The sequence below is a fragment of the Larimichthys crocea genome, chromosome XVI (genome assembly GCF_000972845.2).
Source record: "Larimichthys crocea isolate SSNF chromosome XVI, L_crocea_2.0, whole genome shotgun sequence".
Classification (NCBI taxonomy): Eukaryota; Metazoa; Chordata; class Actinopteri; family Sciaenidae; genus Larimichthys; species Larimichthys crocea.
The window spans coordinates 17,778,932-17,806,539 of record NC_040026.1 but is presented as its reverse complement, the minus strand read 5'-3'; the positions used below and the strand labels follow the sequence as shown (position 1 = coordinate 17,806,539).

General features: G+C 41.1%; 1 protein-coding gene across 3 annotated transcripts; it reads right to left on the bottom strand.

The window, feature by feature from the left end:
* Positions 1-701: 701 nt before the first annotated feature.
* LOC104933776 (SH3 and cysteine-rich domain-containing protein 2) lies at positions 702-27,502 on the bottom strand. 3 transcript variants are annotated; one of them, XM_027289768.1, is made up of 12 exons: positions 27,190-27,502; positions 27,015-27,106; positions 15,125-15,503; positions 13,972-14,066; positions 8,353-8,467; positions 8,040-8,152; positions 7,862-7,925; positions 6,176-6,231; positions 5,933-6,021; positions 4,513-4,564; positions 3,062-3,199; positions 702-2,774 (listed from the first exon to the last, which is right to left on the bottom strand). In XM_027289768.1, exons 1-12 carry the CDS (start codon positions 27,203-27,205, stop codon positions 2,676-2,678), a joined length of 1,308 nt encoding a protein of 435 aa, XP_027145569.1. In that variant the 5' UTR covers positions 27,206-27,502; the 3' UTR covers positions 702-2,675. The 3 variants fall into 3 exon arrangements, with proteins under 3 accessions (XP_027145569.1, XP_027145571.1, XP_027145572.1); XM_027289770.1 differs by having other exon boundaries at positions 8,353-8,437; XM_027289771.1 differs by lacking the exons at positions 5,933-6,021; positions 6,176-6,231.
* Between the last annotated feature and the right edge of the window lie 106 nt (positions 27,503-27,608).

The following is a 27,608-nucleotide window of genomic DNA, read 5'->3' as shown; positions in this document are numbered from 1 at the left end:
CTTCGACAAAGGATAAATGCCCTGTGGTATAAACAGTGACATCTAACACTACTCTTGAGCTAGTAGTGTTTGCACATGGTCACTTAACCTCTGCTGCTGACTTCAGGGAGTACGGGTGCTTAAAACATTTACATTAGCTGCAAAAGAGGTGCGGTATGCATTTTGAGTTCAGTGTTCAGTATTCCTTCTCCATACTCCATCCACTTGTGAAAACTGGACAACTATGTCATGACTTTGCCATCCTAGGGGGAAAAAAATCAACTTGCAGGACTCTACTGAAGTGTAGCGATGCGCACAAGAGGGGCTTTAGAAGTGGCTATACTCCACTGAAAAATAAGTAGGTATACTCCATATTCCTGTGCATACCCTGAACTCCACCGCCGGACAGAACAGTTTGTCCATATGAAGGATGGAGAGTCTTGATTGGGGTAAAAGAAAAAAACTGAAGCTCCAGTCTCTCATTATGTGCCCATGTCATGGTGATCTTAGTAATATGTGTTATACAGTGGTGGAGAGTCACTAGATACATGTACTCAATTACTGTACTTCTGTTTATACAATATAAAAACACCCAATATGGTCAATTCTGCACTTGATAAAGTTCCATTATTAATAATCCCATGAGCAAACCGGATCTTTATTTCACCCCGCTCTGACTAAAGCACAACACAAATTATTTCTCAAATAAAACGAACACAGGATTTGACAGTTCATCTCTGACTTTATTGAGAGGTTGTAAGGATCAAAGGGCAGCTAGCCATGCAAAGAACTAGCCCGGTAGTGTGCACTGAGGTGAGAAAAGGGGGGAGGGAGGTTTCACCTGGGTAATACTGATCCTGAGCCAATCATGGTTCTAGTCAGTGAAAACAATGTTTAGGATTAGCGTGGTGCAGACTGATCCAAGATGGACAAATTCCAAATTCAAATCTTTGCAGAAGCACGGGGTATGCGCTGACATGTGTGGCTACGCAGGAAACAAGCGGAGTACAAAATAATGTGAGTGACTAGAACTGTTGTGCATAGTATTTGAAAAAGATTTGTGCTGAGAGGGCTAGATGTTAATAGAGCAAAGGGATGCATACGTTACGGTAAGTGGGACAATAAACAATAATCTCCTTTAATTTGTACCTGTAAAGTTAATGCCCTCAGTTGGCTCCTGGATAGCTGCAAACCTCTTAGTCAGAGTGCTATTCAGAGCCAATATATACAGTATCTTTATAAGGCTATTAACAAATACTGTCATATTTTTATTTACACTTATTGCTGCAACAAAGGCAGTTTGTCACTGCCTTATGGTTTATAATGACAGAGCAATAAATCAAATGGTGTGTGGTGGTGAGTTTGCCTTGTGTCCCTTTAAATACCAGCAACAATACCAGTCTCTAAAGTAATCATGTGTGCTGGGAGAAACATTTCTCATTCATCAAAAAAATGCATCACAATTTTGACAGCTGAAGTTTGGAACATGAACCTCTGAGAGACTTTGACAGCCATCGTCACTTTTTTTTTTTCATCCATTATCCTGAATTACAGTATTTCTTTGCTCTGGCCCCCTCCATGCAAGAATAAAAAGCAAGTATAATCAGAAAGTCAAGACACCGTCCTCGCGTTGTGGCACACGACCGGATATGACAGTGAATATTACAGGACGTTACATACAGATAAACGACGCCGAGAATAATAATGACAGGACACTGACTCTAGACTTACATGGAACAGAGAGAACTATGAAGAAATCTATGTGTGTTAGTGTGTGTGTAAAGAGAGTGTGATTGAAGGGCACACTGAGGGAGGAAAAAAAAAAAGCTCCCAGAGGCGCACAGAAAGCATTTGTCACCTCAGAGCTGTGAAGAGCATGAATGTATCGTAATCTAATCACTGGAGAGCAGTCTGAAATACACAAGTGTGTGTGTATGTGTGTGTGTTATGACTTTCATTTGACCAAGATGTCGCAGAGGGGGCTTTTGTTTTTAAATGTTTTTTTTTTTCTTCTTTTAAACATACACACAATGTAATACCTGAATCATTTTGTGATACATATGCACATCATGAATTCATATTACAACAGCAGACACTGTGAGACGCAGTCTGCACAAACAAAAACAGGCTCGTCACAGTTACATGAATCTACTAAACCGGATCTGTTTGAGCCACTACGATAAAGAGCTACAATCATTCACAATGTCTCGTTTTCTCTAGCACAAACGATTAAATGAAGACGGTTTGCCCTCCAAAGTCCCTTAGGCTTGGACACGCCTTGACATCATAGTAAGGTCTTTTCATTTTTCGCAGGTGGGTGGGCCAATGGGAATGGCTAGTGAGGTAGCCAGACTTCCTGCACACTGTCCTCTTCAACACGATGCTACATTTCTGTTGGGAGTGTGTATAAAACCACACAAAGTTCAAAGTTGTGCTACAAGTAAAGTAGCTCTAAAAGAAGCCTCTCCCCCATCCCCTCCTCTTTAAAGTCTCCTGCAGTAAAAAAAAAAAAAAAAGCAAAATGGTGGGTCGTCGTCCACACAAGCTGCTAAAATCGCTGCCACTTTTTTTGGAGGGGGTGGGCGATGAGTGGTTGATGGTCAGTGAGGTGTTCGGTAAACACTCCTGAGTATTCCTCCATCGTAGTGAACTTCTTTTTTTTATCAAACTGAGGGTCAAGGAGAAGTGTGCTGCCATCATATTTCTAGCAGATACATCATGGGGACCAAGCCTCGCTTCTTGCCGCTGCTCAGTCGGAAGAAACCGTCAATCTCCTCGTTTTTCCCCACACAGATCTGCAGAGGGAGAGAAGGTGAGGGAGGGAGGTAGGGAGCGAGGGAGGAGAGGTGGTTTGGGTTAGGAGGAGGAGGAGCGAGTGACATTCAGTAATGTGAGAGAGTTTGTGGACTGAGGCTAAAAGTGAGCCGCATTGGAAGCCATAACATGCCGTCCTCTGTAATCTCAGCAGTTTTCTGCATGAATTTACATACATAATTATTCAGCGCGTTTACGTCAGAGGGAGTAAATAAATAAATAAATAAATATATGAATAACGGTGTGCGTGTTTTATATGCGCGTCAACCTGGGCCTCTTTCACAGTCATCTGGCCTTTGTCTCGGTTGCCGTGGAAACCAGCGGTGACCTTCCACACCCGCTCACCAGGGCGGACCCGCTGCACAAAGTTGGCCGGGAACAGTCCCACCTTGTCTCTGCTTTTCCCCTGGTAAACACACGCAAACATGGACACACACACACACACAAACAGTTAGTCATTCACAGATATAAATAGATATTTTCTGTCCTGTTCTGAGGCAGCCAAATTGGAAAAATCCGTTCTTAATTGCTTGTAGTATAAAAATATTTGATGCTGACTTTACATTTCAATCATCTGCTTGCTTATGTTCAACACAAACGACAAATCCGGCACACTACAGTCCTTAGCTGAGTATATTTAGATTCTTTGTGCTTTTTGTTTACAGTTAAACCACCCAAATATGCATCACATTTATATCACGGTAACACATTTTGAACAAACGGTCACAATTTGCAGAAAATCTGAAATAAAAACAGTGTTTTTGTTCTTTAATTAGCAACATCAGCACTCGACCAAAAAGCATCTGCATTTGCGGCGCTCTAATCCCCATTGTTCTCTTCAGAGACTCTGGCACACAGGCGTACAAAGCCCATGAGGTGTCCACTGAGGCCATTTTGCTCATGTCCAAATGTTGACATTGTAGCAACGGCATGTTTACACTGACATGGAGGGAGACTGTAATGAAATGCGGATTGCGTGGGTGGAAATTACTCTCAATACTATAATACTAAAGTGTTTTGTATAATTGTACCATTTTACCTCTATTTACGTGTATTTTGGTGTAAATATTGTGCCGAATTCAAATCACACACATTACAAAGTACAAATTGTGTTGCCAAAACTAAGTATTCTGCTAAGGGGTTGTTTTGCCATCAGATTAGAGCTCTCGAGCTTTCGGCTTTCAGCAAAGAAAAGGTAACTCCAAGTATGTTTTAAAATGAACTTGCAGCTCCGTGACACCAGTCATAAATTATAGAAATATGGTTGCTCTGCTGCCATTTTATTATAACGTGGATATTCTGGTACTTTTCCCTGGTGTTTTACTTATGTAAAGATCTGTCTGTCCTTCAGCAGGTGAAGGTTAAGATCTTCAGCTGCCTCATTAAACATCGACTGCAATCTGTCTTCCTTTTTTTTTTCTCTCTCTCTCTCTTTCCCTCTTCATGCTAACTAGCTCTGCTAACACCCACACCTGCTGTCCTTCAAGCTCATCCACCAGCTCTTTTATCTTCCCCGTCTCTGAACAGCTCTGCTTTGCATGGAAGAACTTCAACTGATTTCTGCGACTGTCTTACTGAAGTCCTTATTGTCTGTGTTATCTATTTCAAAGCTTTGCAGTGATAATATTTTTCTTCACTTCAGCACTGGCTTAGTAAAACGATAGAGGGAAATGTGAGAATTCTGAAATATTATAGAAATAGATTTTATTCTAAGCCCACCTTCCACCAGTCCTCGTTGGAGTCATCTGTGACTTGAACTCTGTCGCCGGGCCTGCGGGAAAAGCAAACAAAATGCTCGATGAGACTTTTGATAAAGTTTTTTTCGAGGATTTATCACCATTCCCAAATTACACCATCTAAAAAAAAGGTGCTGCAGTAGTTTGACATTTCAAACTAAAAATTTGCTTATTCACTTTCTTGCTGAGTTAGGTGTCTCTATGCTAAATAGGATGCTGGAGCCAGAATCTGGTCTTGAAGACTACTAGCATGGCTCTGTATCTTTGTTTGTGTTGGAGCCAGGCTAGCTGTTTCCACCTGCTTCCAGTCTTTATGCTAAGCTAAGCTAACCAGTTGTATCAAGTATACATGAAAGTGGCACATTAAGCACATTTTTTTGAAAAATATTTCTTCAAACATACTTTTCACAGACACGTTACAAAGAATGAGTCAAATTAATGCCACAGTTAGCACCCTTCGAGTAACATTTTACATCTTACATGCGAGTTAGAAGGCTACATTTGGTAGGTATCAAAGTGTGGTTGATGATTAAAGACCTGCTTTGAGTATCACTTTATTTAAAAGGGGTGTGCATAAGAGTGACATGACTTTCACAGTATGATAAGTCTCAGAAAATATCATGTTTTAGTTAGTATAATACAATTATTATCATCATCAACGTTGAACTGTTTTGCTTGAACAAATGCTTTAATATTATCATTACTATATTATATACAGCCTATATTTTCTTAATACCATAGATGAGCAAATACAATATCACAGTATACAATGGCAGCGGTATAATGTTGCAGCCCTAGTCATAAATATGAAGGAATCTTTATGAATGTTTCTATTAAGTGTCATTTAGTTAATTAACCATAAGCCCATTAAAAATGCCATAACTGACACTTAATGACAACAGTCATAAACATTCATAAAGATTCCTTCATGTTCGTGACGGGTGTCATCAGTCGTGCGCACACCTCTTCAAATAAAGTGTGCTAACTTCTTTTTGCCATCGTGTTGTAAATGTCACCATGAAGTGAGTTCTTTTTCTAAAGGGACTGCTCTGTCCATGTGAAGAAACGCCTCATGTGCTGTCCTCTTGCACAGACGCATTCACAGATTAGTAGTGGGTGTCATACCACACTCAGCAGTTTTCTGCACCTACTAACATACAAGGATTTTTTTCTTTCTTATGTCATACACTCGACGCAGCTATTTGTCCTTCCCGGCCTCCCAGCACGCTCACCCCTCTCCCAATCTGAACCTCAGAGCCCCCCCTCTGATCGTCCCGCTGGGGAGGCAGATGGCGTACGAATGTAAGTCAATTTTGGCCAGGTACACACTTCCTCCTCTTTGACCGGATTACTCGCGCACGCACACACACACACAGTACAGTATTCAAAGAAACTGGACTGACTGCAGTTCCAAGTCGTTCTTCTCCTGAGGCAGAAACTTGTAGAGAGCCACGTAGGTGTGGATGGAGTGAACCTCTACTCTCTTCGGAGTCTAACAAAAACACGAATAGAGAATATGAAAAGACAGACAAAGAGACAGAGAGGAAGGTTATTAGTTTCTGAAAATGTCAGGGAGTTTGAAGGGGGGTTGACAGAGTACATTTTCACCCAGAAAAATAAGAGATGAGAGAATCCTGACTACACACCTTCAGACTGACCCTGTCTTCTGAATCAGCCTTCTCGCTTTCAGGAGGCGTGAGCACTGGAGAGACAGACACATAAACACAAAGAGGGAGAAAAAGACAAGACAATATGTGTGGAGAGGGAGAGCGAAAGAGTTTGGGTGAAAGAGAAACACACAGAGGGGTCTTGTCACTTTGCGGCAAACAGAAGGAAGGCAGGAGCCAAGGTCATTTACTGTAAAGTGGCAGCATAGCAGATGATCCCTTCTCCTGGGACTAAAGACAGAGAGGTTACAGTACACACTGTGGAGGCACACACACACACTGCGCCTCCGGCGTACTGTATCTCTACTGTAATGGCATTTTTTAAACATTCAGACATTAAAGCATACAATGATCTTTTGTCACAAAAGCTTAGAAACATATCTATAAACTGATACTCTCACCATCATTCGAACAGTTTATTAATGATGAACCATCCGTTTATGGGACATTTGCATTGTTTTAGCTGGTGTGGGCAAAATCTACATCACGGGATTGAGAGCTTTAGAGATACAACATTTTTAAAAGGAAGCCCCCTTGGCTGGGGGCAGTGACTTCCTGGAGTTTGTGCTTGTTGCCTGGCAACCTCAAAGTGATGACATGACTACCTATAAAAAGACCCTGCTAAGCTAAGCGACTTCTTGTAGTATCTTCATATTTAATGTACAGACATGAGGGTGGTAACTCATCAAACTCTTGGCAAGAAAGACAAAAAGCACTTTTTCCCAGAAAAACTAAAAAGAAGAAAGTTCCCGACATGATCAGTGGAAAATGTTGTGTTTTTGTACCAGACGGTTTCTTTTTCAGATTTCTGAATTTGCTCTGATGTTCAACAATCAGAAGAAGAGAAAATTTCTGAAGCCTTTTTTCAAAAAGGCAGAGATACAAATGTCTCCGCCAACAGCTGCCTTGCTAGACAAGAATGCAGTACAGCCACAGCTTGCATCTTTCTGGATCTGTCACTGGCAGTGTGTAAAATCCGACACCCTCCTTTAACAGATTTTTTGTAATTTGGACAACTGTTCTTTCTCAACTGACTTATTTGTGACTAGACAAGAACTGAATAACTAACTTCGACTCGCTAAAAGTCTGAGAAACTTACTACTAAAACAGAAACAGATGAGGCAGGTTAGGGAAAAGCTGCAACTGGTGACGACATAATAACCCCTCAGATGTACTGACCACAACATAACAAGGATATCTAACATCTTGTAATGGAGAGATTTGATTTTCCTTCAAAGAAATTGTTTTAAGTTGTAGTTTATGTAATATGCTTATTCACTCTTTTGCCTAGAGAAGATTCATACATTCTTATATCTGTTTATAGATGGTTAGCTCAGCACAAATACTGGAAACCTGGCTCTGTACAAAGGTCTTAAAGTCCACCTGCCACCTCTTAGGTTATGTGCCTAAACGTTGTTTTTATAGCAGATTTTATACAAATGAGATATGATGCATTCATTATAGTGAGCTTTAAAGGTGTCGGCAGATGCTGGTACCTTTACACAGTATTTAGCACAGACATAAGAGCAGTATCAATCTTCTTATTTACCTCTCAGAAGGAGTATTTTCCAAAATGTGGAACTATTCCTTTAAGTTTTTTTCAGTATTTATCTGTCAAACAGCCAATCATCAGTTAAAAATTTAAAGGAAAACTATTTGACTTACTTCCTGGGATGTGTTCCTCTTCAGCTATTGGCTGGTTTTCTAGCTTGTCTTGCAGTTTTTCCACCTTAAAAAAAGGATTGCAGGGAGCAAAGTCAGCTATATTCTCTTGTGTAATTAATGTTGACATGAATGTATAACATGAATGACTCGGGGGGCTGTGTGTGTGTGTTTTTCAGACCTCGTGACACGGTGATTCAGAGATGCTGCTGAAGCTGGAGCGACTCATCTGAGCCAGTGACGTCCCATAACGCAGTGCCTCATACACAGGGTCAACAATGCCATTATCTGCTTCTGCACAGGCGAGATGAAACAAAGCAACACGTGCACTTTTATGGCTGACACTATACTGACACACAAACACGCCCCCCCTTACGAATACACAGTGGCCTGTCAAGAGCCGAAGGCCGCAGACCTGAATAGTCAATAGTCATCCTGAGGGTTACAGTTTTTTTTAGTGCTGTGAGAAATCAGCCAGTGTTCCCATCACTCACCCTGGGCAGCAGGAGCCTCTCTGACCACACCCAGCGCATCAGTGGTCAGCAGAGGAGAGCTGAAGTTCCTCTTGAAAGCTCCTGTCTGACAGGCCGGCGTGGAGAGATGGCGAGCCAGGAGAGGAAGGACAGGGGAAGGAGAAATGTTACTTGAGGCTGAAAGACGACAAAGGGCAGACGTAATATTCTGGTGTAAGACAATGCCTGTGTGGTTTTACCTGGGAAAAGCGGGAACAGTACAGTACGTGCGATGAAAGCTGAGTATCTGAAGAAGTGCGTGTTCTGTATTTCTGCGCTACTGAAACTTTTGGAAATGTGGAGGCACCTGGATTATTTTCATTTATCTTTTATTCGTCTGTAGTATGAAAAAGAATTCAGCAATATAAAACACATTAAAAAAAAAAAAAATCTATTTATACACCAAACCTGCAGTGAGCTACAATACAAGTGTGGTTGAAATGTCTCCCCTCCATCTCTATTCTGTCACTTATCTACCAAACACACAAAACGTCCTTCCCAAAATAATTATACACATATATCAATATGAGTCAATGCTGACCGTTAGTATGACACCAGCTTCTCCATCAGGACATTTGCTGAAGGCAAACACTAATTTCCCCCCCATTCTCCATTACAACCTCCATGACCCCAATACCTGATACGCCCGACACTGAAAATAAATCACTAAAGAACAGTTGCAGTTTCTCTTGTGGGTGACATTTAAAAACAATTTGCTTGATTTTATGCTGAGTTCTTTAGTTTATGGACTGTAGGAGGAAGAAGTCATGATGTATCAAAGCAAGTTCACTCTTATTATTAATGTGCAAGAACCATCTTGTCACATGTAGGTTGGACCAGCTAATATGATCTATGACTACACTATTACCCACTGATGGAGGCAATAATACACTGTCCATTAGTTTTAACAGAGAATATCTGAAGATAGATCCTGGCCAACGTTGCTGTATGCCTCATGGAGTGTGACTAAACTTATTTCTTTTCTGCATTCGAGCTAATTTACAAATCACGATCTGCCCATCGGAGCGGCACAAAAAGGAAGCAGCTCGCCCAGTGGAGATCTGGTACTGTAAAACTTTGATATCAGATTGTGTTTCTTTATTTAGCAAGTGAAATATGTTTAGCTCCGGTACGTGACTCATCGTTCTAAGAGATAAAATTACAAAGTCCTGTTTTTGAGAGAGGCTGTGATGGATCCGTTCAGTGCTCTCTAAATAGAAACAGAATAAAGCGAGTGTAACAGCTTCAGCTGATCTCTGTATCTCTTCCCATCTGTTTTACAGTAAGTGTTATATGCTGAAAATAACACGCCATAGAAAAAATGTTTTTAATCTTTGAGTTATCTTTCTGCTGTATTGTGTTATATTCAGTGGTTGACCTGATTTTATTGTATCAAATGTAACAGCATTTATGATACTTGCGACTTTTTAAACCCAGGAAACTTCAGAGTTTAAGTAGCAGAAGTAGTTTAAATAAAATATATTCATGCACACACACTGTGTCATGATGCATCAAGCGAGAGATCGTTGATAAATTATTCACCTATTCATGATTTCAGGAAACTTTGAAAAATTTGAGGGTTTTCAACATGTTGTTACTTGTACCTGAAAGTGTAGGAATAGACTGAAATGACTGCCACGCTGACTTGACAGATCCTGTGAACGTAGACCGTCTAAAAAGTACAGAAGTCTTCCAAAAGTGAAACAGTGCTTTAAGCTTCTGAGAGAGAGAGTGTGACGGCTGCTCTCACGACTGACAGACATGAATTTCGCCCAGAATCTCTTCTTTATCTCCTCGCTCACAGAAAAAACAAACTTCACCTCGAGACTGAAATAACTCCATGAAAGTCTCTGTGCCAACACATAACTGAACACTGTGAACACACATTTTGAACTGATAATGCATTTCTAATAATACACCGCTTTTAGAAATTGAAAATAACCGCCATATGTTCACCGAGCATTTCTATCCATTTAGACACGTTAATCTGCTGAGTATTTCTCAATTAATTAATTGACTGTTTGGTTTATGAATTGTCTGGGAAATAGTGCCATTTACAACTAAAAATATAATGAGCCCTTTATATCTACAGAGCGAACAAGTCCTCTTTCACAGAGGCCACCATGTTGAAACACTGTTTCTACAGTAGCCTGGAATAGAAACTAAATACTAACTCTAGACAGAGGGAGGGTGACGTGAGGTGATCGCAATGCAGCGATTAACATCACTAGATGCAACTAAAGTCTACACACTGCACGTTTAACAATATGAACAAGATTAGGTAGCAGCTATCATCAAATAATGTCAAGTAATTGTCAACATAGTTATAGACTGATGCATAAATCGACCCATCGTTCCAGCTCTTACGTACGGACACAGAGACACGCAGCTTTTTTTGTGTGCTTGGTTGCATCTCTGTCACAAAGTGCTTCACAGGAAACACAGGACAGAAAACAAAGTCAAAGAGCTCTCCGTGAATAAGTCTCACTCCCCATGCTTCACTTACTGTCGGATTATGCTAATTAATTAGTGGCAATTGGCCTCATCTCCTCTGTCAGTGCTCCAAATGGGAACGAAATGATGTGCTCAGAACTGGAGGTAGATAAATGATTTCCTCAGCATTGGAAACAGCACATATTCTCTCACATCCAGTCGCCAAACAATACCTCTACAATCACATATCAACGTATGGGCAGTGGTCACTGTGGAGCACGACGGGACAGTCTTGGACTTGTTGAGGTGTACATTTCACACTTTGTTCAGTTGAGATCCACAAAAGGCGAGATTGGACTCTGATGGCTGTAATCGATCAGACAAATTCGGGATGAGGATGAGAGTCTGTGTGTGTGTGTGTGTGTAAAGCTTGCCTGCAGAAGTAATTATTTTGTGCTTTGCTCAGCAGGCCTATTTCTTTAATCAAACTGTAATACATCTTTAAGACCAATTAACATTGATTAGCGAAACGTTGACACGATTCCAAAGTCATTTAAAGCTGCTTGATTCTGGAGAGATTTTAAAGGATTCGGTCACATACGGGTGCACTCAGCAAATGGGCTGAGAGCGAGCCAGCGGAGCTGCAGTAATCCATATTCCCTTTTCATTTTTAATGACACTGCTTTACATAAACACAAGTGGTGCCTGCTCAACTTATTTTTATGGTTTTGTCATGAATGACCAGTGGTGGAAGAAGTACTCAGGTCCTTTATGGAAGTAAAAGTAAAAGTACCATGTTGTGCAAAATACTCGTAGTAAATATTCATGTGCAGAATGGCCTTGTTCATGTTCTGTTTTATTATAACCTATATATTCACCTGTAAGCAGTAATTTTAATAATGTAGCTGACCAATGTGCAGCTCATTTCAGTGTTGTTGTGTTTTGCCTTTATTTGACAGGGCAGGACGGAGATAAACTAGAAACCAGGGAGAGAGAGATGTGGGGAAGTCATGCAGCAAAGGACCACAGGCATTGAGTTGAACCCGGTCGCTGCAGCAAGAATTTAGCCTTTCGTACATGGGGTGCTACCAGGGTGCCCAAGCCTTTTATACCTACCACAGAGTCTGTCATGTTGAACAACCATGTTTTTTACAGTAGCGCCAGAACAGACAGACTAAACACTGGCTCTGGATAGGGTCTTTTGTATGTTTTGCAGCCACTATATTTTCTTCTACATGCTAGGAAGAAGAGGGTGAAGCAAGGGGGTTGCAATCAGCAAATAAACCGCTAGATGTCACTAAATCGTACACACCGATCTTTTTAGAAAATAAGACTTTTGGGACCATTTTACCAACTCGTTTCTGTTTGTTAGAGAGTGCAGTAACCAGTAACCGTCACTCACATGTAAATGTAGTGTAATATTTCCCTCTGACATGTAATGAAATGGAAGTACAGAGTAACATATTCATGATTAGTCACACTAAGACGTCCTGCTCCTCCTGCTGCTCCTCACTGGACTCTGCTGCTAACAGACACTCTGCTCTCTTCTCCCTGCTGCAGCGACATCGCTGCTCTGTCTGGTCTCAAGTCATCCCCAAGAGTGTGATTAACATTTCTACTCCAAAAGTCAAGTTTTCTCAAACTCTGTTATGATGTGGTCCAACTAGTTTTAACATTTCTTATTATTGCATTCTGTTGCTTTATTAAAACGTGTATGATGAAGCTCATGAATTCAAAAACAAAAACAAACACCTGACCTTACAACACTTCACAAGCAATCTATTTTTACACAAAAAGCTTTGGATGACGCACTTTAGTTGAGAGTCAGCGAACCCCCCGAACCTTAAGCTACATCGACGTAAAAAGACGAAGCCCCGAACTCCATCCACTTTGAGTAAAATGCATAATCCTCGCTTTGATGAGTGTGCACTGATCGGAGAGGACACTGCCGAAGGCTTTGGTTAGAGCCCGCCGTGTCATATCCTCGAGGGATTGTGTGCGCCTCAAAAACACAGAATTTCACACTGAATTAGCCAGACCAGCTGGTACAGGGAGATATTGATTTTCCAACGGAGTTGAGAGGGGAGGAAGGAAATGTAGCATCCAGACAAGAGAGAGGAAGAGAGGAGGGCGTTATGTGAGAAGAGCAGCACATGCGGAGAGGAAGGACAAAAAGGCTGAGTGAAGAAATGTTGGGACCTGGCCATTGAAACTTTATCAGTGTCATCCTCCTCCGCTTTTGTTCCTCTTATGGCATTTATAGCCGAGAGATAATTTTATCTCGCTGCTACCCATTCACATGTTTCCCAGTGTCTTAGTCTAATTTGCAGAGCCTTGGTCAATCCGCATACCATTTATAATATCGTCCCTTTTGTCTCTGCTGGTTTGAAAAGGGCTTTATCCGCTTTTAACAAGACAGGGGCTTTGGGGCTAAGCATATTACCAGGACTCAAGGCTACACCAACTGACTGAAAGACACAATTACAACATCCAGATGCTGTTTCATTCTGCTGACACAATGCATTCAGGGTTAGTCTGTGGCCCACACGGAGAATGTGTTTCCAGTAAGTTTCACAAACAAATACACAGAATATAAAAATGTAATTAACTATGTGAGGAATGTTTTTTTTGCCCATGGTAAGCTGGGCTACTGGGAGATAACTGCAGGCAGCAAATGAGTAAAGCAACTAATTTAATATTATTAATTAATTAAAATTACAAAGCCTCCCTGACCAGTGATTAAGCATTTTATGCTAATGAGAGTTGTCCCTTCAAGGGTGGCATTGTTCCCTTTCACAAGTCAGGGGCACAAATGAAAGTACAAATATAAAACATAACAAAAAAGTTCACGTCTGATCCAAATTATTATGATTATTATTGTTATAAAATGCTGTTATTATGATTATTATTGTTATAAAATGCTACGTAGTAATAATTTGTTGATTAGACACATTTCTCACTGACCAGGTGAGCTACTTTTGAAGATTACTTTGGAAGAACATCTCAGAGTTTCACACCAGATGGCCACATCTCTCTGCCGGAACAGTGCCAGGCACTTGTAAAGAAAGCTTTGTGTTACTATATATTTTATGTTGGCAGTAAGGTGTAACTGTGAGCTTTGTAAAAGGTAGTAAGATTTAATGTTCAGATAGTCTGAAGTGCTCTTACCTTGCCATTACAAGGCTGCTGGGAGAGCTCCGACGAGCACCAGAGGTGGGCCGCCAGCTTACAGGCTTTACAACGCAGCCCCTGCTTTGAGTTCCCTGCACAGAGATCAAACAGTTAACTGACTAAAGACAGTATTTCAATATTTCTGGTGTCAGCAAGAGGTTAAGACCACAGCGAACAGCAACATCAGGTGCTGTAATGGTAATGGGAAAGAGAGTGGGAAAGAATAATGCTTGTAAATGTCGCCTTTTTTCTGCTTTGTGTCCGTTTCCCTTCTTTGTAACTCTAGGTGTTTCAAACATTACATTTAAAAAAACTTGCCAGACTTTTGATTGTTTATTTTAGCAAAACATGTGTAACAGAAGTGTGCTTCACATGTGGAACCAATAGTTTTGAATAAAACGTCTAAATATCAGTTCTGGTCTGCATGCAAAATGTTTTCACTGGACTGACTTGTATAAGTACAAAACTTGGTGCACAATTAACACATCCTAATTAAGATATGACCTGTCTGCATTAAATTCAGAGAGTTTAAAAACCATCCACGTCTTAATTTCAATAAGAAATCTCACCTAAAGCATGAGTTGCAAGAATAAAAGGCACAGTAAAGCCTTTGGCTTTGATTTGTGACTGATCAATGTGCTCTTAAGCCTGGTCAGAAGACACTGGCAGTTTTGCCAGTAATTAAGTAATTAAGAGTTCACAAATGTCTCCCCCTGTACATCATCATCACTATCCTGAATTGATCCTGATGTGCAGGCAGCCAGAGGACTGAAACCAGCTGATGTGCACACTATAAACAGATTGTGAATCTGGTGCAGTTTCTCTGTTAAAGCAGGAAGAAGAGAGTTATAAAAAAAACAAAACATCCTGGACTAGAGACAACATAAACTGTGATTTGGAAATATATTTGGTGACTTGGTTTATGTGAAAGCTGCAGCTACCAATTGTAAGAAAGGCAATAGATGTCCCAGAGGAGGCTTGTAAACAACACGGGACCACAGAGCTTGTTGTCAACAATTTACACTTGGACTGGCATTATCCTTAGTAATGATCTTTAATCCTCTGAGAACCACAAACAAAAAGTGATGAAAGTCACAAAAACACAGCTAACAATATGCAGCCAAAGAAACCAGGTGAACAACTGACCCACCTTGAATCATGTGTTTGCATCGCTGACAGCTTGTAGGCCTACGGAAGACGTGCTCCTGGAAACAGTGGGTCTTGACCGGCTGCACCGGCTGGGCCTGAGACTTTGGCTGGGTTTTGGAGGTCACGGACAGCGAGGGACTGACAGAAGGTGAGTGCGACGACAACGAGGGGTTGGGACTGATAGACGGGGAATGGGAGGGAGAGCGCTCGTAGGCCAGGGGGGACTCGGACAAGGGGGGAGGCGACAGTGGGGGGGGTGGAGGTGTAGTGATGAGCGCTGAGGGTTGGCGGGACTCGCCGTTGCTGCGCTGGAAAAAGTTGTCCATGCTCTTGCTGCGCATGACTGATTTGAAAGACAGGGATCGCTTCAACCGCTGCAACTGAAAGACAAAAAAACATAAGAGAGAAAAATACAAAATTACAACCAGATGCAAGAGAACTGGGCTTCTGTTTCAGAGGAATGACAACAAACTGCAAAACACATCCACATGTGGAAGTGATGGAAAACCACACAAAGTACACAACAAGTGTTAAAGGTCCTAAAAACATATTTTATCCATCAGCTATGCGCTGTTAAAGATTGTAATCTACATAAACACAACATATTCTTGTTATTTGACATGCAAGATGTCCATTTTTTTGTTTGTATTCTCAGTGGTTTGCAGTATACTGGGCTCTGGTGGAGAAAAGTAATGACACGTGCTTCGATGCATGTGATTGTTTCAAGGTAACAGTCAATTCAAATTGATTAAACCACAATCACAGTCCTGATGGGGGCAGATTAGCTAGGTTTTTGTGTTAAACCCTTAATGATAAATAACTTTATACTTATATCTTATACATAACTCTAGTTTTTAATGTTACAGTAAATCACATGGGGATTGAAAACAAGTTGTTTGCCGCTTCTCTTTACCCTCTGACTGTCCTTGCCCTGCCAGGCTGGCTTCTGATCTTCCATCTTCAGCTTTTTTCGCCTCTTTCCCGAGATCACAGATTTGCCATTCCTTGCGAATCCAAGGCAAGTCAATACCCCTTAAAATTCACGTTTGATTAGTTTTATTGAGCGGCCTGCACCTTTGCATTTGATGTAGTCAGTGATGCACGGCAAACGCTGCGTTTATCTTTGACTCTGGCTGCAGCCGTTTCCTGCACACTTGCCACGCAGTGCTTTTGGCTACAATAAAGGGGAGCTGCTAATGACAAACAATTACGGTGACTTAGGAGTGATGGGATCCAATATATGGATAATAATAACTGCTGTGGAGCCATATATTAACAGAATGGCCTGGAGGATGAGGGCAAGGATGTAATCGGTCCCTGAGACTGAAGAGAACCTCCTCAATTTACACAGAGCTCATTAGCAGTCAGTGTTAACCACTGGGTGGAGGACAGTGTTTTGATAACCGGAGCCTTGATAGTTGTAAAAAAAATTTTTAATTCTGTATTAACACGTTTCTGCTTGTTTAGCTGCAGCATGTCAGACATTTTCCCTCTCCCTAGAAAAACCCAGAGAGTGTTATGCATGATTCATATCGCCGTTTTTACGATGATGTGTGCGGTAGCAGCATCCTCATCATGTCTACTGCACCTTTGAGCTTTGAAAGCCACCGCGTCGCCCATCTCACCCCTTTTCGCAGATAATTCGATCAATAGCATTGAGCCGGCTCCTCTTTTTCTTCTTTAGGCTACAGATTCACAGATGCCAATTAGTTTGAGTGATGAAAACAGTCCTCTCTGTTGACTCATTAGTGAGTGCCTCTCGTAAATGTTTTCTACAGGGAGCTGAGTCCAAGCTTTCCTTAATGGCCTTTTTCTTGGCTCGACCGGTGGTCTATTCAGTAATGGATGTTACTCTCCATTAGATTTTTAACTTATCTGACTTTGTTAATCTTCTCCAGTGGTGAAGGCTGGTCTTTGCCCCAGTTCCAGGGGAAAAGGAACAATTTATTTTAGGCAACACATGACCGATAATCGATTGGCTTAATATACCTCCCTGAGCTTTTACAAAGATTAAAGACACAGCACTCACTTGAAGACAGAAGAACAAAATGTATTTCTAAGTGCTTTTATAAGACTTGAATAAACATAAAAATTGGCCCTGTGTTGTGTCTGCATTTTCTCAGTTTAACTTTCATTAAAACAATATTTTAGTGGGTGGTTTTATACAGTTCATCAGTAGATCTATTATTCAACAGTGTCTGTACACTATCCCATTTGTCCTATCCTGTAAAGTTTAAGCACAAAGCCAAAGAAATAGTCCAAGTGTTTTATGACATATAAAATGTACAAAGATATGATGTAGTTTTTTTCAGCTTGGCAACTGCTCTCTGGACACTTTCACAGTTCATCATTCGGCCAAGCTGAATCACACTTAATGGCTGAAATTATGTGGACAGCCCTGTCCGTGTGTGTACTGTTGGTCTGGGGCTCATTTAAGGTTGTGGTTAGCGGCCTTACTCTGACTCTGATGGTTTCAGATTCACAACCAAGGTCAGTTCTGTTTCTGCCCTTCAACAGGCTCTATAATAATGCAGTTAGTAGTTTGCAGAATAGTCATACGAGCAGCTTCATGAGGGCTGTAGTGGATTCATTCAGATCTGCTAAACCAGCATGTCGTGGAGCGCACAGTCCATATAAAGCCTGATGAAGGGGTCTGATCATTAAATCTGTGGTCATATTTAGCTAAGTCAGTTGAGAGAAGCAAGTTATTCATATCTAATCTATTATCAGTGCACAGTGCAAGTGATAATACAACAAAAACTTTACTGCAGCTGCCGGAGCTTCTCAAATTTGGTACGCTGCATACGCACACACTATCTTAATTATCTCCTATTATTTATGGTCACTCTTATCACATGTGAATTAGTGTAGCTGTCCTGTCTCATATCCTGTAACAAAATGCAAATCTCTGTGGTACTCTTGTGTCTCTGTAAGGTTTTGAAAAGTCTATTTATGGACCACAGAGCTGGGGACGTATCAGACTTTGAACTACTGACAGAAGTATGAGGGCAGTCAAACAAAGTGAGGGAAAAAATAGGTAAAACAGAAGGGAGAAATGGGAAAAAGGGGGCATAGTGAGTGAAGAGATAGGCTGAAAATACCACACTACCACCATCAAACCCTGTCGTCTTTGAAAGCCCAGCAATGCACCAGGGCCTCTCTCTATCACACGTCTGACAGACAAACGGTACACCGGAGAGACGGAGTAGACGTCTCAGCCTTGTTCTCCGGCCGTTTTTAAAATGAGCACAGAGATGTTTGGTGAAGGCTTCTATAAATAGACTGTTGTGAGGGATGAATTAATGATTACGATGCCTGTGCGAACGGTGAAAAAAGTCATCCCGCCGCCTTTACAATGCAGTTACAGTCACAGGCAAAACATGTTTTCCACCCTCACCATGGTGCACAGCTAAATCCTTTGAAAACAATGCCAGACAAAACAAAGCTGATGACAGTCATTTACAAATCAGAAAAAGAAAAGAAATCTCATAAACAATTGTTCTAACAAAAGCTGCTGTAAAATATACCTAGACTGCCAGACTGTCCATCAAGCGAAGAAGAAACAAGTGTTACCCATGCAGTAATCTAATAAACATCCGGAGTCAGCACGAGTACAAGAGCGAAGAGTGAAATACACAACAGTGATTAATTAGCGACATTGTATTATCCAATCATCTACTTTATTTATATAGCACGATTTTTAGAAAACACAAGGTTTCCGAAGTGGTGCACAACAAGATAAAACACAATAAAAACACAATAAAAACACAAAGTAGACAATAGAAAGATTAAAAAACAATCAAATAAAATAAAATAAAACGCACTACCCGCACAAGATAAAAAATAAATAAAAATATGCATGTATACACATAAAATCAACACTCTACATGGTGTCAAAAGCCAATGAGAAGAGGTGGGTGGTATTAGCGACTCAAACAGCTACTATATAAGACAACTTGGCTGAAATGAGTTGATCGCACGAAAAATGAATCAAATAACCAGCCAACAATGGAAAAACAGCCGTAATAAAGAATACTCCATTAATTTTTACTGGACGCTGCTCAGTGGAACACAAAGCCAAAAAGTTTGATTTCTGGGAATTTAATTACCCGCATCTTCAACAAATGCTTCTGTATGTGGCCCATAGAGCAAACACACTACAGACCTCCGTCGGCCAAATCGCTAACTTCTGGTTTATCCCTTTACTAACTTGAATGAGAATAACATTATTTCACTATATGGCTCTTCTAGACTTTTCCAGATGTTATTGGGCCATATGGTGACTTCTTTCACAATGTAAACTTATAAGAAAAAGTGTTTTTTTTGGGGGGGCCCACTGTCATTGCACAGCTTAGCCACTATGTCAAACTGGCTTTAAAGCACAGCATGCTTTCTGGTTGTGAACATAGCAACAGCATATTAGTGAATGGGCATTTAGTTATATTATTAATGTAGTTCATTATTCATGTGTTTTCTTTGGACATTTTATTTGATTTGTATGGATGTTACAAAAATGTTTTGCTAGATTTAATAATAGACTTCTAGTGCATATGTGGTAGTAACAGGGTAACGTTAATAAGTAATTATCTGAGCCCATTAGCTATGTTATGTAATGTAATCTACAGTTCATTGATATGGTGATCAGGCTTTAGGTAGAATAGTCACAGCAGGATACTAGACAAATGGGATTTACAGCCCAGGTGTTCACTTTATGATTCATTCAATTACAGTGCATTATTTTCAGATCATCACGTTTCATCATCACGCAAGGTTTTTGATAGCAATGAAATATATGCCTTAGTTATTTTAAGGGTTAGTTTACAGCCTATGCATACGCAATTAATAAATCAAAGGAGGTTTCTAAACATTTCATTTGAATAGATATTCCTATAAGCTTCCTGTAAATCATAGTAAAGCAGCCTCAGAATCTAAATAAAATTACCACAGAAGGAATGAAGGACACAGATTTTCAATCTCATTCTTTTCAAGCGATACACCACTTGCAACTTTTTAAATTTGCAGATATGTTAGGTTTTATTGTGCCTCTCCATGCATGTCCCATAGGCTTCAGTAGAGCTGGCAACGAAGTCTGGCACCAAGCAGAGCAACATTTAACATTGATTTTATAACGTAACGACCTTTCCTTCTTTTTTTAGTTTCCTTGGGCAGAATCCACATTATCTATCAAACCATCCACGGTAAATTATTGGACTACAGTTATAATTTTCCTTACAGAAATGAAGACATGAAACAATAACGCTCCTGTCTCTGCAGCAGTGGTAAATCTGCCAAGAGTTTCACTCTGGTTGGCACGACTTGTTTGGTGCTCTAGGTCTTCTCAAGGAATCAGTCCTGGTTGAACTGGGTTCAGATACATAAAACTCAATACTTTAAGTCCCAAAAATATACATCAGCACTTATTACATCTGGTTTATAAACCTGGTTTGGATATGAAAGGCTTGTTTTATCCTTAGTCTGGCACCAGTAACATTCTCAAGCAGTGTCAAAGCTGCTACTGTACTGTATGTTGGTTAAAGGTTGTTCCCACATTTCTAAATATCTCCTGTGTTATTACTGAACTGTTTAGATGCCAGTATTTAAATGGACATTTGTTAAATCCTCATCTGCAGTTGGGACATGGCTGAGCAACTCACATCCCAGTGTCTGCCAAGTCTTGCCCACTGCAGTGTCTTTCTCAGGACATCTCTAGCTCATCTCGTGATATTGACAGTATTACTGATCAAACAGGTGCCTGGTGATTGAGTTTGGCATTTTTTTCTTGCAGTGACCTGAGTTTTGAATTACAGATGACCTCACTCTGGCATTATTCCAGCTGGAACCCTGTGTGGTAAAAATTGCACCTACAATGAAACAACCTTTTGTGTGAATGGAAAGTTTTACTGCATGAGCTGCATCGCTGCCCACGGGGTCTTGGAACAAATTGGAAACTTACCTACAGTGTAAAACTGACATTATTAATAGAAATATAGAAAATGTTATATTTACTCTATGTATTAAAGGGGATTTTAAGTGACATCCTGAGGAATTCATAGCATCCAAAAAGCCCATTAAGAGGGCAAGTTGTTAGTATTTTTGGTAATGTCACATATTTTTAAAAGGCGCTTGACATGTCATGTCAGTACTTATATAAATCAAAAAAAATTATGAGATGACAGAGTTTTTTATTTTAAGGATTTTCCAGATGAGAAAAGAAACCTAAAGTGAACCAGAGATGTCTCCGTGACCAATTATACTATATGTTAATATCTTGGGTGAAAGAAAAAGTGTGAATCAAGATAAATTATTCTCCTATCCGCATCTCATTGTCATATTCACAGCTCTGCGTGCGGCTCTCAGATATCTGGCTGCTGTTTGAAGAGTTGTTTCTTAAGCGATCCACGAGCCTCTTGTCGCTAGCAAAGACCGACAGCTCACAAGCTGCTTGTCTGGGGTGTGCCGCAAAAGAAGCTTGCATTTCCAAATCCAGCCGTTTAAAAGGCTTAACTGCACGAGGAGCTTTTGCGGCTAACTTTAGGTGATTGCCACAGCTGCTCTTTGATTTTAACACAATGGTGAAAGAACAATACTCACTTGGGTTCTCGTAACAAGTTAGGGCTATAATATCTTACATTTAGCACATACAAAGTAATTAAATTGTGATCTTCTACATTATATACTTGGAAATTACAAAAGCATTGGTTTGTAAAAGGTGCTAGTGACTAATTCCATCCTGTTTTGAGTCAGTATTGGAAGTCAGGAAACTTGTTTCACTGGTTTTGTTGCCAACTAAACTGAATGTCTTCATAAGTCTTTGTGAGTCAGAGAGAAACACTTAGATGTGCAGGGAGCAGGACAAGATGTCTCATGACAGCAATCTTTATTTCAGATAAATGTGACCATTGTAAAAGGTGAAATTTGTCTCTGCGTGTCTGTCATTACCTTGGACAGAAACTTTTTTTAAACCTTAATAACTAAAACTTATTTCAATGCCAGTAACGTATTAGCAGTGCGCTCCGGAAGACTTGATAACAAAGAAACATCACGGTTGCTAAGCAACCTGAGTACACGTTTCATTTCAAGGTGAATCTGCCAAAACTGTGTTTTTCCTCTTCCGCTACATCAACAGCTTTGCTTTTAAGAGACAAAATAACCTCAGAAGTTAGCCGTCTCTAAAGCTGAAACTTAAGGTCAGTGCTAAACAAAGGACTAAATAAAGTCCATATTTATTCCCCGCTGACGCCACTGTAACCCTGACACTGCACATGGGACTGTGCTGGATCAGCATTTCAGAACTCAATCAAGGACGGTAATTCAATGTCTTAATCATTAATCACATCTGCGCTGGGTCAACGTCGGAGACACGACCACAGCAGCGACGCTGTAAAAGTACAAAAATCATCAGTTTGCGTTCATTCATGGATACAACGGTGTAGTGGTATCATTTTGTCTGTCTGAATATCCGTCTCTTCCCATCTTCCTCTCTGCTTATCTGTTTCTTGTCCAGACTATAGTGTCTACCAGAGGTCAGCACTACAGGTCCATCATTCTGGCAGGGGAAACACAAACATATCACGGTCTGTCAGAAGTTAGGCGAGTGACTGATGTATCCTCCTGCTAACGGCGATACGGAAGAAACAAACAGAAGGCAGAAAACACTTTGTCCAGAAATGTCATCTACACAATCATGGGAACTGTACACACACACACACATGCTGGGGCACACATGAACGTTTCTGTGCATTTGCTCATTAAGAAATGTAGCTGCAGGAGTGTAGAAGTTAACACTGACGTGGAAATTAAATGCCACCACTGTCAAAACCTGTTAAAAACTAATTAATTAAAACAATATCCAACACGTGTTTAATGATTCGTTTAATGAACTGTAGAAATAACAAATTGGAGTTTTCACGTTTGAATATTTATGAGAAGTAAATCTAAGAATGAAAACTGAAGATAAGAAAGGTGTGAAATGTCTTAATCAACAAACAGTGTCTGTACATTCACTTGTACACACGCTTCTCCTCTTTCTCTTTGTTTCACTCCTTCCTGGCAGGACTCTTAAGTCTGCTTTATGCAAGCCACTGCTACAACCGCACGTGTGGTCACATCACGTTCATGTTGTTTTTTTTAGGACAGAAAAGCGTCCCGGAGCGGCTAAAGACACTCAGCAAGAGGATTATCTCTCTGCTACTCAATATCCCTAAATTCACATAATCACAAGCACACTAGTGTCCCATGATCGGATTTGAATTTTGCCCAAGATTACAAAACCACACTCACTCACGCTGGAGCTTAAAAGACACCAGCGGTCTTTTTTCAGACAATAGTTCCACGAGCTATGGTGATCCTGTGTTTTAGTTTAACGAGTCAGCTGTTAATTGGCAGAGTTGACAGAGTCACTCGTAAGTAAACCCGCTGTGACCTTTCCAAACTAATAAATCACTGCCACCGTGACATTACGTTTTTTTGTCTGGCCGAGCAGATTCGCCTCTACGACCCTTCCTCGAGAGACCACAGAAACAGCCAACTGACTCATCATCTGCCGCCACACAGAAAAAGATGAGGCAATTTGTTGCAAAGTGTGTAAAAATATTGCCATGTTGGACATTGTTGGACACTCACTACACTGTTTCACTATCGCTCATTGACTCTGAGCTTAGTCACAGAAAATTTTGTGTGCACACCTCCTGTTTTTTTTTTTTTTTTTTGGAGAATACTGCAATGAACAGCAGAGACGCCTCCGTGCACTCTTGTAGGTTGTGCACCATCTGCAGAGGCCTGCGCCAGTATCTCACGCGAGCACAGACAAGGTTTTATTCTCTCAAGCACTCAGCCAAACCATTGGCAGCCCAACCACTCAGAGCTATGACGAAAGAAGATGATGTAGGAAAGGAAGGACAGCTAGGAAAGGAGAGGAGAGACATGAAGTGAATAAGATGAGGGGAGATGAAGGGCAGATGGGAAAAGGCTTTGGGTTTCATTTCAAATGGGCCACCGTCAGGAGAGAAAGACAAAAAAAATACATATTCTAAGAGGAGAACAAGAATTAATTAGATAAAGAGAGGATAAAAAGAACCGCTGAAGTCGGTGGAACGACCGGCAGAAGGAGGGGATCTCTGAGAAAGTAAATGTGAAGGGCAAAGTCGGAGAGAAACCGTTGCCATCATTCTACCTCATAAAAACGTCTCAGTGTTGGCTGAGAAAGCGATGCGTCGTGTGAGGGCCCTGTGGACCGGTGGGCTCAGCGCCACCTTACATTATCAGCATTCACACCCACTGTCTTTTGTGCATATTAAACTTCATAAAGCAGCTGATTGTGAGAGTTTAAAAAGGAATAGTTCAACATTTAGGCTCTCTGATTTACCTTCTTGCCAAGAGGTACACAAGAAGATCAATAGCAAAAAAAACTAGCCAGCACCAAATCTCAATAACTATCACACATATATGTTGTTTATTTAATGCACACAAACAATGAAAAATTACAATTTGCTGTTTAATGGGGGTTATGTAGCTGGATCTCTGCTGGTTGCCTGGCAACAGCTCCCAACCAAGACATAGTCTGCCACATAACCCCCAGGAAATGTTGTTTATTAAACACTCAAATGAGATACAATGTGATAATTAGTCAGCTTTTAAGTCCCCTGTCTGCATATTATGTTACCTTTGCTTGCTGTTCCCTTATTCCCAGTCTTTATGCTAAGCTCAGTCACCCCCCGGCTGCTGGCGGTAACGTCCCATTAAGCAAACAGACAAGAGCGGTATTGATCTATTGATCGGTATATTTCTCATCCAACACTCTGCAACAATGCGAAAACATATATCTGATAGAAATAATCTGGAACTATTCCCGTTACTTTGTGTCACTTTCTACGTCACGCACTTGACCGCACTTCACTAAACGCAGACACTTGAATGTCAAGTTCTCCAGGTGATTGGACAGGAATAATTATATTTTTTTTGGAGCTATCACCTTGCCCGTAGGTGGAGGAGGTGGAAAAACTATTCATTGTCTGTCACAGCCTCTATTAGAAGCACTCTAGAAAGCCGGTAGACCCACTTAGGACTTGTAATAAATACTCTGAGAGCCGAGCGACGGTGGAGACAGAGAGGGATGGAGAAGAGAGCGCTTGTTGAGATGAGAAAGGGAGAAAGAGAGAGAGAGAGAGAGAGAGAGAAGGGGGAACTGAGAAAGAGAAAGACGTGGGAGCAGAAGAGGGGAAGCAAAAATTGTTTTGAAATTAATAACGCGAGGAGGGAAGTGAGACGATTTGAGAATGACAGAGAGAAACAAGCGAAGCTCTAGAGATGGCCTCGAGCAGACTACACTCTAAGTTGTAACACACATTTAATCTTTCCCTCCTCTTTCTTCTTCTTCTTCTGCAGAACGTGGAGCGGTCGCGGCCGTCGGTGGGGGCTTGCCAAGCACACTCCACGGCTGACGCAGCTTGGCGGATTGCTTCCTCCCTGTTCTGTTTTGTCTGGACGGCTATTTGCGTGAATTATGACCCAGCCCCCTAGCAAGACACAGCAAACATCTGCTCGCTGATTGGCTCATAAATTCATGCAGCAACCTCAACGGCCACAATCCATTGTGTTTGTCTGTAGTAGTCAAATAGAAACAACAAGAAGCCTCATCCTGGCCAGGCTTGTTCCAGGTCCCTGTGGCAACTAAAAAGTCAGCCTTAATGTGTTGTTTGTGCGATCGCCGCTGCGATTGAGGCCGTTCTTGAGGCTCTTTTTAATTTGGAAAAATAAATGAGATGCAGCAGATTTAGGTCAAGTCAGCGAGTGAGAATTTCTCAGTTCAGCTCCACTTTATGTCAAGAAAAATCAAAAAGAAAACAACCATCCTTTTATAGAAAAATACTGCAGAGCTGGATTATACACCTCTGGATTGCCAACAAGGCAAGCGACTGCCCTGGGGCCAAAGAACTCCAGGGGCACCAAGAGCCTCCGGAAAGCTGTGCTTACTGGTTTGTGTTAATTCGATTGAGAATTGTTCAGCCGAACGCACCACTGAAACACTTTATAGCGGGTCACACATCCTAATCTTGAGCCACCTTCCAGAAGAGGGTCAAAATCTAGTTGTAAATCTATTTTACGTCGGCCAAGATCGGTGTAATGGAAGAATAAGAACAGGTAACAACACTAAAAGAAGTCTTGAATTCAGAGATTGCAGATGAATCAATATGAATTGTTTTTTGCAGACTATTCAAACTGGGTGGACGTCATCATCTTGCGATCTGAGATGAGAGTATGTTTCAAACTGCCCCTGCAGCAAGAGAAAAAATGTGCATAGGACATGCAGAGAGGAGAGGGATGTGAAGTTGATAAGGGACCAGCAGCTCATTTCTGACCATAGCAGGTTAATCCACCCAGCTTGCCTTCCTGTGTCTCATGCTTTTCTAAGATAAAAGGTACAGCCTCTGCTCGTACCTCCCACATTTACTGCATGGACCAAACATTTTGTTTGGCTTTGGTCCATTTCCAGTCTCAAAGCATCTTCCCTAAAATGTGTCCACCTGCGTCAAAGGGGTGTCATCTCATTATAGAACAGTGACTTTTCTTGAATGTGTGCCACATAACACATTTGTGGATTCACTCCACGTGCCACACACAGACAAGCACCTCGGTGTAATCTCTGCCCTCTAACTCTGAGGTCAGGCTAGTTACAAGAATTAAAAGCAGCTTAAAGGGGGTTCTTATGCAAGACCTGCAGCCTCCACATGATTAGCCTCGTAAGAGAAAAACAACAAACAACTTTACCCATTATGAAACTATTTAAAAGACAGAGCACAGGGGGGCTAAATACTGATTTTAAATCCTTTAAAAAATGAATAACTTCAGAAAAACGCATTTCTCGAGCCATTTACGCACAGGTGTGTTGTTACCTTTGATTCAGGTTGGCTTGGCACGGTCGCCTGTGGTCGGTGAAGGTCTCGGTTTTGTGGTTCATTCTCCTTTTCGCTGATTTCCGTCATCTCTGCTCAGAGAAAAAATAAATAAAAATGCTCCTGAAACAAACTGATAAGTCCACGGTGGCAGAAACGGGAATAAACTACGCACGCAGAGGTTTAAACATCGCCACGGTGTCTCTTTTTTTTTTTTTTTAACTGTCAAGTCATCTTTCACCGGCAGCATCCATCTGGGAATGTGCTTGTAGGTCTATAGACGGTATTCCTGCGCAGTGTTCGTTGTTTTTCTCTTTTTTAAGACTCTAAACTAATAAATGTATATTCTCCGGTGAGGTGAAATATCCAGTGAGGTTTGTCCACTTCTCTCCGGTGCCTCGCGCCTCTCTCTCTCTAACCGGACAGTTTACCTTCCCATCCTCCTCGCGCGCACACACACACACACACATACACATACATGCGCGCGCTCTTACAACAACTTTGATTTCGCCGTCACAAAGTGCTCCGCTCTTTCTGATTGGTCCAGGCTTCTCAAAATACGCCCGAGGGACAGGTGGAAAGCGTCCGGATTGG

Bases quoted from the DNA above. Each gene is read 5' to 3' on its own strand.
- LOC104933776 (XM_027289768.1), bottom strand. The intron at 7,926-8,039 runs GTCTGAAAAACA...CCTTTTTTTAAG, and splicing joins CTGAATCACCGTGTCACGAG to GTGGAAAAACTGCAAGACAA. The intron at 4,565-5,932 runs GTCAGTCCAGTT...CTTTTCCCGCAG, and splicing joins AAGAACGACTTGGAACTGCA to GCCCGGCGACAGAGTTCAAG.